The sequence below is a fragment of the Bos grunniens genome, chromosome 28 (assembly GCF_055505025.1).
Source record: "Bos grunniens cultivar Pamir isolate PY7600 chromosome 28, Bosgru_T2T1.0, whole genome shotgun sequence".
NCBI classification, from domain to species: Eukaryota; Metazoa; Chordata; class Mammalia; order Artiodactyla; family Bovidae; genus Bos; species Bos grunniens.
In genome coordinates, this window is record NC_141192.1 from 13,329,923 (window position 1) to 13,342,654 (window position 12,732).

Below are 12,732 nucleotides of genomic sequence, written 5' to 3' on the forward strand. Positions count from 1 at the left end.
GAGGGTCTGTGCCTCATAATGTAATTCAGCCTCTGGTATTCTGCAAGGACAGGGCTATCACCTGACCTGGTAGATAATGTTGATACTCTGTAGACAATCTGCGGTTTCAAGAGCTCCCCACCCCCATCCCGGTCCTCCCCAAACTTCCAACAAACACTGTGGCTGGGCCCTTGCCCTAAAGAGGAGGGTCCCCACCCCAGAGGACAGAGAGCCCACTAGTCCCCAGATGGACATCACCATGTGAGCTGAGTGTGGTTTTGTAAACAGACCACAACTCCCTTACACAGCGACCCGGGTGGGTGTTTCTGCCCTCACTCTGTAAGTCAGAAAGTTGCACTGTTTGCTTTTCTGGCCTATGCAGATCACCTCGGTGGGTTACCATGTACTTTTCAAGGGGGATTTCTGGCCACTCATTGGCGGTGACTGCATTTTGTCTTTCAGAGTAGCCCATTCGATGTTTAGATTTTTGCTGTGTGTAATGTAAACCTAAACTCACACACAGCTTTCATATATGTACACCACACATGCATTTATCTCATGCATACACACTCTGTTTTGTATGCATATGGCGTATACATTTGAGAAATGTATGTAAATGTATGTGTGGTGTGTATGTGCTCAGTGTTCCTATGGTACCCGTGAGGTCCCTGCAGATCACAGGACCGCGTTATCCAGCCACAAGCACAATGTTTGTTGGACAAAACATGGCAGATTTGTGTTTCTCCTCACTATTCTTTCCTCCCATGTGATTTCCTAAATTTACCTTGTGTGCTTTTTAGTGATTCTTTTTTTAATGGAGAAGTTCGTATATTTTTAAATCTTCTCTTGGTGTTTATTGTCTTTAATCACTCATAAAGGCATGGATTCTCATTTGAATTTTAATTAGAAAGAAAGGTTTTCTCTTAAAATTGTGTGTAAGTTTATGAATGATTGATTGTGTGTGTGTGTGTGTGTGTGTGTGTGTGTTATTTCTCTAGCATGCCTCCCCTTATTTCTCTTCAGGAAGTAGAGCTAATGTCTATTTATTCCTGTCTCCTTTACATTTTTCTTAACTGATTTTTTTTGGTTTTTTTTTAGTTGTCTAGGTTGGTTAATGTTTGTTTTTTGTCCTATGTAACTTCAGAAGCTTGCTCTTTTTTTTTTAAATCCAATCCAGCCCATGAATACGTTACCTTTGCAGTTCTAGTCCTTTTGTGTTTTCAGATCTTAGTATTTCCCCCCTCCCCCTTCTGAAAAGGTCACCCCCTTTCTTTGGCCTGTCTTTTTAGTCTCTCTTCTGTCTCCTATCTTCTCCTCAGGCCATGTTTGCCAGCTACGTCCCTGAAATCATAGAGTTAATAGGAAACCGCAAGAAATACGGGGGCTCCTATAGTGCGGTTAGTGGAAGAAAGTAAGTATGCCAAGAGGTTTTGCTGCCTCCACTGCGGTAGAATCCTCTCTGCATGCCATTTTTTTTTTTTGGCTCTTGTTTCTTTGTTTCATGCATGTAGGCAATGTTTGCCCGCTACGTGCCCGAAATTGCTGCTCTCATCCTGAATCGGAATAAATTCGGCGGGACATTTAACAAACATGGAGGCAGAAAGTAAGTCAGTTGTATCAGAAGAGATGTGGTTGAGTGACTTTCAGAGCCCCTATGGCAGTGACACCTGAATCCTGCCCCCCTTACACCCCACCTGAAGGGCCACATTCTGTGTGGGGAGTGATGTCAGAATGACCCCTCCAAGTTATCACAAGGACCAACTACTGAGACCTGTTCCCATCCACAACTCTCTTCCCCACCCACTTTCCAAGAGACATAATAGGTTTGTCCTGGAAGGAGTCCATGTGTTACTGAACTCTTATTTTCTATTCTGATCCCTAATGTGTAAGCCCAGTTTATTCATTCTTTATATTAATTAGGTGATTGATTACATTCTGGTCCCTAAGACTAAAGAGGTGCCATCTTATGGGGTTTTTGTGCAGCCAAACCATGGCTCATACTCCAGCAGGGAAGTCCCAAGGAGGGCAAGATCAAGATCACATTGGCACGCTGGTCACCAGGAGACCGGGTCTCTTTAGCCAGGAGGCACCAAGCTTGTCCTCAAAGGGACTCATTACTCAGTTGAAATTCCTTCTGGACAAGAAAGATGTTTCTAGTATATCAGGGCACTGTGCGGGCTCCTGATGCATCTTTTGTTTGGCTTTCCATACATGAATGCTTTCTTCTCGGGGACTGTTTCGATTTGTGCTCACATCACTTTGTCGATATCACAGTCAGTGTGTGGCAGTGTTGTCAGCTGGAAGTTTTACTCCTAAGCAGATGTAAGGCCTTGACTGCTCTGTCTCGAAGGAGAAGATTGGAGGGAGGCAGGGTGGAAGCATCCATTCTGTACTGTTTTTCTTTCAAAGCTTTTTCTGAGCATTGACTTTGGTTTGCTTTTGAGTTTTGGTTTTCATTTTATCTTCCATACAGTAAGATATACACATCTTTATGTACAGCTCAAGGATTTTGTACCTCTGTACACACCCAGTAACTACCGCCCAGACCAAGATACAGAATAATTTTATCACTTTGCCCCTTCCCCAGTCATGGAAGTTCCTATTATGGAATTAGGGTTTTTTTTTGTTTTGTTCTTATCCCATACATTTAAAAAATTTCACTCAGGCATGTCTGACTTAGCTACTCCATGGACTGGAGCCCACCAGGCTCCTCTGTCCATAGAATTCTCTAGACAAGAATACTGGAGTGGGTTGCCATTCCCTTCTCCAGGGGGTCTTCCTAACCCAGGCATCAAACCCAGGTTTCCTGCAATGCAGACAGATTCTTTACCATCTGAGCCACAGCTTTTGATTAAATTTAAATACATATTTGTTAATTTTTACGGTGTTGTGTTGGTTTCTGCTATACAATAACACAATCAGCCATGATTATGCATTTTCAAATGAACTCTTCAATAGCCTATTTGCTCTTTAAGAGAAAAACGAAAGCAGTAGCATCGCGTTTCCATCCACCACCTCCTCCTTGCCTGACAGTCACATTGGAAGGAGCCCACCTCTTCTCCCATCAGTGATCCCACTGCATCCTGAGCTCAGGTGTCCAGTCCTCTGTTTAGAAAATGAGGAGGTGGGGAAAAGGACTCATTTTCTTGAACTACCCACAGGACACCCGTTTCCTTTCAAAGGCACGGAGGACAGAGGAGGCCAGTTGGCGTCTTTTCCGGGGAGGCAGCCATTCTCCCACCTCCCCTCTGATGGAGCCCTCCTCCTCCTATTATCGTAACAGCCCTGGATGAGATGAGAACCAAGCTGTTCCGATTTCTGGGCCATTGGTTAGATCCAAAAGGCCAAATAAGTCCAGAGATTTCCACTGGTCATTTATTCCATGCCAAGAGGAAAACAGCCTCTCGGTTCGTTTTGCCTTGAAGGTGCGGACAGGTCACCATAAAGCAGAAGGCGCCCGGGGCACGCAGGCTGCCTTTCTGGCCTCCCCAGGCCACTGTCTCAGCCAGCCTTCCCCTTCCCTCACCGCCCCTGAAGATGTCAATAAAGTCAATTGCCCTGATGTCTGTGTTGAAAATATTTCCCGACTCTCACTCAGGTACATTTTTTTTTCCCCTCCGAAATAGCTGCCATAGTCCAGTGTGGGTGGGCCTGCTGGCGGGGGGCTTTTGCTGATGGGTGACCCAGATGAGGCCCTGAGACCCTCGTCGCTCACCCACTCCAGTCCCATCCGGTTGCCCCTTGGCCTTGGCACCTCTGCTCAAACCCCTGCGTCGAAGGCTTCAGATCACAGACTTCCCGCAGCTTTTGTTCTGGCTCCATCTCCATCATCTTTTATCGCTACTTTTACCCTGGTTTTTTCTCTCTTCTCTTCTCCCTTTATGAAAATGCACGCTTCGCCTTTAATGTTCCTCTGGGTCTCTGAGGTCCCCCGACCCCGCGGACAGAAAATAGGTTCTGTCATCAGCACTGGGACTGTTCGCTTTACTTTACGCATTGTTTCCTGGTTCAAAAGCTAATTACTAAGTAGTTTAAAGAAGCCCTTTGGTCACTTAGATCTTTCATCAGAAAATGTAAGCTTGGGAAAGGAACGGTAATAAAGGGCCATTAGCACCCTTTGTTTGATGTTGTTTTTCTAGTCAGTAGAACAAGATTGATGAAATGTTATGTTTGGCCAAAATTTGAGTTTTCATTTGGAATTCAGTGTTGAGAGAATGGGCTGTCAGAATCAATAAGTTTTCCTTCACTTGGGATATGGGCATGTGGTAGTAATTAGCAATATAAGGTCTTTAGTTGAGCAACCAAGCATGGATTCTGGCAGCAAACATAATGAGAAACTACAGTTGTTCTATTTCTAACGTCAAAAAGTTTCCAGATAAAATTAAATGCGTTTGCAAAAGAAAAGCAGCTAAACTTTGTTGAAAGATAGAACTCATACTTAAAATAGTGTGCTTCGCCCTGTGTTTTTGTGTGTGCATAAATATATGCACTGTACCCACGGACATATGTCCATGGGTTCTCCCTAAGATTTCATCAGATGGATGCCCAGAAAGTAACTTAAATGTATACATAGTTAAGGGATTTGTTTACATGTGCACATTTTGCTCAGAATATAACTTCTCTAACAATGCATTAACTTGTCAGAGAACTCAAGGTAACGCGTGATCCAAAGCCATGGAGACACATGCATTGGAAATTCAAAGATTATTTAAAGTCAAAAAAATTTGGGTAGAGAACCATGGTGTTTTGTTCACACAACACCCAATTTCAGGGTTTTGGAGAATATGAACATTTCAGTGGCACCTCATTTTCAGTTCTAATCGATGTTGGCATAATAGATACAGTTCATGCAGTGTCCCCAGAACATCCTCACCAGCAACACAGCATCCAGGGCTCACGGTCGCTCACGCTCACATTCTTATCAACATCCCTGGCCTGACCTCCTACAGGACACCCAGAGCCAATAGTAGAGATAGGGGTGTGTGTGTGTGTGAGTGAGTGTGAGTGTGTGTGTGAGAAAGAGAGTCATTCTCTAGTTTATCCATTATGATGTAGTCCCTAAGATAGGGACTTGGTCAATAACCAAAGGTCTAACCAGTATCTTGTCAGGCAGTCTCTCGAGTTGAGGTCTTGGGAACAATTAGTCTCTTTGGGCTGAGACCTTAGATCTTATTCAGAAAAGTAGCCCTCTTGTAGCCCAGCCTGCCTCGAGGCCACTGTCTCCACTTCTTTCCCTTCCTGTAAGTTCAAAGCCTCTCAGAGGTGGTAGAGTGGATGGGTGAGGCTCCCATGGCCTTTGGGATCCCAGCTTGCTCTTCTTCCTCCCACAGCTCATGCTGTTTTCCCCAGAGGTTTCCTCTCTGCTTGTGACTCAACCCGCTGCTGGTTAGTTTATGAGAACTGACAAGATCATGGTCTGAGGTCACATGGCCAAGGGCCATGGAAAATAATCAGCCAGAGAGAAGAATCCATCTGCGGTAACCCCCTTGTCAGAGACGGCTGGACTGGGGAGCCATCCAGGCATTGAACTTCCCATAATAGGGCTCCTGGGGCCTGAAACCGAAGCAGCCCCGGCCCAAGTGGTTAGGAGATGGGAGGCTAGATGGGTTTGGATTGTTCTACTGATTCCTGGTAGCTGAAGACTCGGAGGACATAGAGAGAAGGATGGATAGTTGAGGACAAGGAATATGGAAAGGGGGCCAAGAACTGAATGTAACTTACTGGGAGGAAGATCCTTGGCTGGGTGAGGAGTCAGTGTCCCCTTCTAGCTGGGGAATAGGTGTCACAGATGAACCTGGTTCTAACTCCTGTTCATGAAATCTGTCTGTGAAACAGAAATGTACAATAGATTCTCTTAGACCTCCTTATATAGGTGGAGGAGTGCCAGATACTTCTGGAAACGAGAGCATGAATCAATAGAACCCAAGTCTTGTGATTGGCTTCTGTGGCAATGGTAATATCTATAGGTGCTTCCGTCCTTCTGCATCCCCACGGCAGCCGTGTGAGGAAGGTATCACTGTCATCTCCAAGTGACTCGCCTGACATCACAACCCTAGTAAAGGGTTAGTCTGGGGCCTGAACCCAGGCGCAGTCTGCTCCACTGGGCCATGCTGCTTCTCTAGATCGCCTCTTGAGACTCCTTTCTGCTCTAAACTCAGTGATCCCATCACTGTAACTTTTCTTCCACTTCTACCCACAGTGGGGCCAGAACACTGCATATAAGATGATGAGGAAGGTAAAGGCCTGAGCATCATTTTGGGCCCTTTTCCCTTCTACTCACCTAGTGCCTCTAAGGAGCCTGGCCCTAGGGTCAAGGACAAAAAGGTGGAGAGGGGACAGAACCATTTCTTCCTGGTTTTTCTCATTTGGTTAGATTGGAAAAGTGTTTACCTCTTGAACATGTCTAACAGTGAGGGGCTCTTAAGGATGGACAGAAAGATCATTGGCCAAAATAAGATTTGTGGGTTTCTACCTGTTCTCCGCTTCCTGGTTCCGTCCTTCTTGCGGAGATCATTTCCTAGGGGGCCAGCTGTGGTGGGATTGTTGTGATCTGCGAGACTTGGACTCTCTCCTGAGCACAGCCTACCTGATGGTCATCTGAAGAAGAGCATTCTTTGCCCTGGCAAACATATCTACCTGTGCCTTTCATTTCCCCAGCTGGTCTGCACACTCAGGGCACTTCTGTAATTGTGGTTTCTTAACTGTCAGTGAGAACTAGAATAGCAGTTGCCCATCTTGGAAAATCCTGGGTGGGTTCCCTGGGTTTATTTCGTAGCTTTGAGTGAAAATCTCGACCCTCAGGAGGCAGTGTCCTTCTGGAAGGAGTTTGGGGGCTCTACCTTCAAACCTAGGTGTGGCCTCAGGGTTGCAAGAAGCCGCCTTAATACCATAGAGGTTGGCCAACTTTATCATGGGGTTCCCAGGTGGCGCTAGTGGTAAAGAACCTGCCTGCCAATGCAGGAGATATAAGAGACACAGGTTTGTTCCTACGGTTGGGAAGATCCCTTGGAGGAGGGACATGGCACCCCACTCCAGTATTCTTGCCTGGAGAATCCCATGGTCAGAGGAGCCTGGCGGGCTATATCGTTCATAGGGTTGCAAAGAGTCCCACATGACTAAAGAACAACAACAATGTCAAGACTTCATCATGCTTTTCCATTTAAAGATGAAGCAGAGTACTTTATTACATCCTTCAATGTCAGTGCTCATACTTTATAAAGCATTCAGTGATTTAGAACAGAATTGCAAGGATGAAGAACACAGGGCACAGCGAGTTGCCTGCCTCGCTCTCCACTCTTGCTGCCACCGCCACTGGTTCACTTGCTCAGGCTGTGACCCTCTCTTAGGACCACATGCCGGGCAGCTGTGCATGGTATCTGTCACGTGGAGGCTACATGTCCCGAAGGTGACAGGCAATGGCAAGGGTAGGAATAAAAGGAAATGCCAAGTACAGATTTTAATACACGCAACGCAAGCAAGAATGATCCAAGATTCTGTTCTAGAGCAAAACAGGGATGGTTTACAGGGATGAAGTGGTCTAGGGAGGTGACACCTCAGAGAAAGGGCTGTCACAGCCTACTCTACAACTTCCATTACTGCCTAGACAGAGGGGAGCTAACACTCCAGGTTTTTAAATTAAGATTATGGGAACCCCTCCTGCAACTGTGGGTCTCTAGTGCTACCTCCAAGGGACTAGGTCTTTAAAAATCTCATTTGTGTTTCAGGCCCTCCTTCGCCTACAGTAGTGCTGTCCACTGGCTTACCAGGGCAGGCCATGCTACTTCCTGATGATGAGGTCATTTAATTTTGTGTCTTTCCTCTCATCAGAAGTAAGCCCTTCACCTCCCTCACATCCTTCGTTCTTCTCTGAGACCACATTCTATTCCCTCCTGCCCAGCTCTTTTGTATCAACATGAAATTCCACTTTCTCCGCTGCTTCTTAAAAAAAGAATTGGGATCTTAAATGTTCCGCTGCACCAGGACAGGGATTATTTCTTTATAAAGACTCACTTAATCTACCCCCATTGTCCGTTTCCAGCCCCCGAAAAGAACTAATGTGAGTCCTGCCTTCATCTTCATCTCATCTATGTCTGTTTTCTGAGCGCTTGCAACATGCCAGATGCATTGTACAGGCTCATGAAAATCTCCAAATTCGCCACATCTATCTTGAGCGATACGTTACATTATTTGGCCGCCAAAGTGGTTGGGGAGTTCAAACTCAGAGCTTGTGTAAACCTCCCTTCTTGGTTCCTACAATAATACTTTCTCCTCTACTCATTCTGAGATGGTCTGACCCCAGTGCTTGGAAATAGGATGTGGGGTTAACTCATAGGGTGTTGTCTTGGGTTGAGCCCCATGTCCTTTTCCTTCCTGTCCGTGTGTAACACAGACAACATTCCCCCTCCCTCCTCCTCGGCCTGTGAATGGGGTGCTGTTCCTAGGAGGGATGGTGTCTATAAGATTTCTGCATCACAGACATCCCTCTGGCTGAAATGTGACTGCTGTTTTGCTTTTTATACAAACTTCAGTCCCTCAACAAGTAAGCTGTTCAGCCCTCTAGTCATGGGGCCCACGTGGTCCCCAGCCTAAACTCTCAGCAGTGTTTTCAGATTCCTAGATTTTAAAAGCCATAAATTAGCAAATCATCAACATATCACCAGGAAGGATCATCTGGTAGCCATTCTAGTCAGAAGAAAACACAGGCCCCAATAACTGATCTTCACAGAGATATGAAGAACTGTAGACAGACAGATACAGTAAATAGGAAGACAAACAGATAATTCAAGTTGACAGGCCATGTTGGACTGATTAGGCATTCTGCTTTGATTAGCATTAAACTTTGAGGGGAAGGAAAAAAAAATGAGATTGTCCTAATACTTTGAAAAAAGGACCCCTTGACTACTTCTGAAATTTAGTACCAAGGGGCAGATACTGAAAACGAGTGTTATTCGATGCTGTATCATGTAATGTAAAGTGCCAGGTATTCCTTTCCAATGAGAGGGGTCTTTATGGGTGTGGATGTGGGCACTTCTTTCTTTGCATCTGCTTTGGATTCTTGTAAGCCACGTCTTCAGTCCTGTTCAAACTTGGAGCTCTATTTAGAGAGACTTGGATGCATATTAAATCTATTTCCTGATAATACTAATGGGATGAAAGCTTGTCTCCCCTCTACCCCACCACCGCTTTTCTCTCTTCCCTTCCACACACTTGTCAAAATGTTCCAGCTATTGTTCTGAAAACAAGAATAGACATGTAGGTGGGAGATGAACTATGTACCTTAAAAAATAAAAAGTCATATTCAGACTTTGACTTTCACCCTCATGTATTCTTTCTTCCATTAAAGAAAAAGAATTCTGAGTATAACTTTTCGATTAGAATCCCTGAAGCTTCTTTCTGCCTAACCTCACATTTGATTGGGTGAATCCTTGTTGGGCAGGTTCTAAATCTAGAGGACAAACACAGCCCTCCGAGACTACATCGCACTGTGTTTTCTCTTTCCGCTATGTCATTCATTCTGATAGCAGTCTTCGAAGAGTTGTACAAAACGATTACTAGTAGATTTGGGGTTTCATCCCACTGCTGCCATCACACACTGAAAATAAACCAGGAAACCTTCTAACTGCCCAAGTCCAGTGTCTCTTTTTATTATAAAAGAAATTTAGAAGCTGATACAACATGAAATTCATGGAAACTTGATTCTGTGCCTCTCAGGGTTTGCATCCCCACATCTGGTACTGGTATTGCATAACCCCCCAAACCATAGGGGCTTCTTCAAATGTGAATACCAGTTGTCAGTAAAAGCAAACTTATCTCACCTCCAATACTTGATCAATAAGGACACATGTTCAGAGATAGATGTATGCCCATCTCGTGAGAGGCTTTGTGGCCCTAGCCACTGACCTCAGAGGCAAATGCTAGCTCGTATACAGAACAGATTTAGGAAAGCTCCCATCCCAATATATTTGCTCAACTAATAATTATTTGATCCCTATTATGTTCCAGGCACTGTGCTAGGTGCTGTGGGTTAAAGGATGAGCAAGAAGATATGCTTCTTGCTCCCCTGCGGCTTACCTGAGACTTTGATGAATCAGAACCACCCAAGAGCTAGTGGCGGCTATGTAGAAGCTAGATTACAGAGGAGCCTTGTCTCCGTGAAATGCTCTTTCGGCAGGAATTTTGTTCAATAAAATCATGAAGGTATAAGGCAATCATGAAGACTGCAAGCCTTTTAGAGGGAATGCTCCTAAAAGCATTAGATAATTCACATTGGTAGATGTCTCCATTGGAGTAGTTTAGGGCAAAGGTAACAGAGAGATGACTTGTGGACCTAAAAACCTATAAATCTAATGACGCACCCTGTAAAAGAGGGGCGCAGAGACATTCAGGAAGTAGAGGGGCTGCTAATGCCACGTTGAGTTCTGGGCCTCTCCATATCTGGTGAACATCGCTCTGTGGTGTCTTATGCCTTATCAGGCTCTGGAACCTGTGGACTTCGCCCAGAACGTGAGTGTGTGTTGGGCAGATGATGGAGGCTCAGGGTGTTGGGTCTACTTACAGTGGACGGCTAGCAGCACATGGCTAGCAGGGGCAACACCCTTGGGTGTGGCTGAGGAATGAGGCCACACCCAAGGGTGTGTCAGGATATGTCAACTTAATTGTTGTTATGGGACGGCCATATCCAAAAGCTTGTGTTCTAGGGCCACGAGGCATGCAGGGGTATTTGAGAAGGCAGTGGGGTCAGTTTGCACGTCAAAGCTAGCATACTTCCCCTCTGCCAGGCAAAATTAAGAACCGCCCCTTTGCTTGTACTCATTCTCCCTCTGTTCTGTCTTCATTCGCAGAGGGTGTAGCTGATCTTCTTTCATCTTCTCTTCTCTTGGTGCCTTGTGTTAGAAGCAGTGTTATCAGGTGGAAACAGGCAGATCTGGTTTGATTGGAATAGAGGAAAATGATGTTCAAGTGCCTGGATTTCTCTGTTAAGGCAAAGACCCACCTAAAATTGGAAGAATCAGGTCAAAGGAAGAATGGCTTACTTAAAAATGCCCAAAGGCCACCAAAGCCTGAAGTAATGGATGAAACAAAGGCAGAAGGGCAGGGTGTTGTGGAGAGACACAGGGAAGAACCAGTGTTATTTATGAGATTTGGTCAATTAGAGAATTGCTTGCTTAAGAAGCTATATAAGTCCTCTTCCATGAAGGAAGGAGAAAGAGATAAAACCAAAATAGTGGTGCTAATCCCTGCATACTGGGTTACTGTGAGAATTCAGTGAGAAACTAAAGGCAAACAAATCTACAGTTAAAGTTCTTTGGTTGTAGGCAACTGAAATTCATTCTTGCTGACTTCAGCAGAAAAAGCTTTTTTTTTTTTTTTTTTGGAAGGTTAAAGTATCTTACAGCATTCAGACAAAAGCTGAAGATGCCAGAAAGGACAGAGGTGAGGCTGAGAAGCAGCGCTGGGATCCAGCAAGCAGAAACTCAGAGAAAGTGCTCACAAGGTTTCGCCATGAGGATCAGTCAGTTCCCACCATGAACTTAGTGTCACTTCATTTAAGACTGAAAAGCACTGCTTGTCCTAGCTCGGGCAGGAACCATGGTTGAAGGTCCCAAAACTGTATTTGATTGGGGAGGAATGGTTCCCCAAATTTAAAATGAGGTGTTGTTCTCTAGATTGGACAGAGCCTATGCTCCAGATGAGGGGCAGCTTCTTAATTATGTGGGCAAGCAGCAGAAGCAGGCTTATCTGCATCTCCCCTCCTCAGCCCTGTGTCCCTCCTTCCTTTCCCCAGTCCAAGGTTTAGGTTTATGCTTAATTTTATCATGAATGCCATTCCAGGCAACCAGAGAACTGGGACCTCACCATGGTCCCGATCATTGCATTTTTCTTTGCAAGTACTTTGAAGACATTGTGAAAAAAAAAAAAAATGTGTGTGTGCACACAAGCGTGAATGTTTGTGTGTCCAAAACAAACCTAGCACCTAATTTAAGAATCTGTACATTTAGGGACTTTGCTGGCAGTCCACCTACCAGTGCAAGGGGTGCAGCTTCAGTCCCTGTTTGGGAAGCTAAGATTCCATATACCTTGCAGCCAAAAAGCTATAAAACAAAAGCAGTATTGTAACAGATTCAATAAAGACTTCAAAAATGGTCCACATCAAAAAATCTTTTTTTAAAAAATATCTATACATTTAGGTAACTGCAAATTTCATTCTATAGCCAAATCCAGTGAATAAAGATCAAAAATTAATTACTAAACCCTAAACTCCCTCATTTGATGTCATTTTAAAATTTAGATGTAGACTATTTTACTTTTTCCCGAGAAATGAGGTGCTGTTGAAAGGAGGGTGCATGTTAGACTGGAACAAAGTCAGTATCTCCTGCTCTGAGGTTCTTAGTATTTATTTTCAAGGCTTGGGCTGAGGTTCCTTTTTGGCAACAAGCTACGCAAGGTGTTGGCCACTCGTCTTGCCTGGTAGCTTTCCTGGCAGCTCAGCTTTCCCGGTAAAGCGTCTGTCTGCAATGCAGGAGACCCGGGTTCAATCCCTGGGTTGGGAAGATCCCATGGAGAAGGAAAAGGCAACCCACTCCAGTACTCTTGCCTGGAAAATCCCATGGATGGAGGAGCCTGGTGGGCTACAGTCCATGGGGTCACAAAGAGTCGGACACGACTGAGCGATGTCACTTTCACTTTCTTCCATGCCTGTTACAATTGTGGAGGTCTAGTTGTGATTTGGGATAATGGAGATACAGATACAGA

General features: G+C 44.9%; 1 protein-coding gene across 19 annotated transcripts in view; it reads left to right on the plus strand.

Moving 5' to 3' along the window:
- KCNMA1 (potassium calcium-activated channel subfamily M alpha 1) overlaps window positions 1-12,732 on the plus strand; it is a 779,939-nt gene that overhangs the window by 520,899 nt on the left and 246,308 nt on the right. For 18 of the 19 annotated variants that reach the window (XR_015156775.1, XR_015156776.1, XM_086381835.1 and 15 more), the window contains one exon: window positions 1,299-1,390. Coding sequence is in view for 17 of the 19 variants with exons in the window: in XM_086381835.1 (XP_086237961.1) it covers window positions 1,299-1,390 (92 nt within the window). In the remaining 2 variants the exon portion in view is untranslated. Of the gene's footprint in view, window positions 1-1,298; window positions 1,391-1,490; window positions 1,583-12,732 lie in introns of all 19 variants that reach the window. The other variant, XM_086381842.1, reaches the window with a different exon arrangement.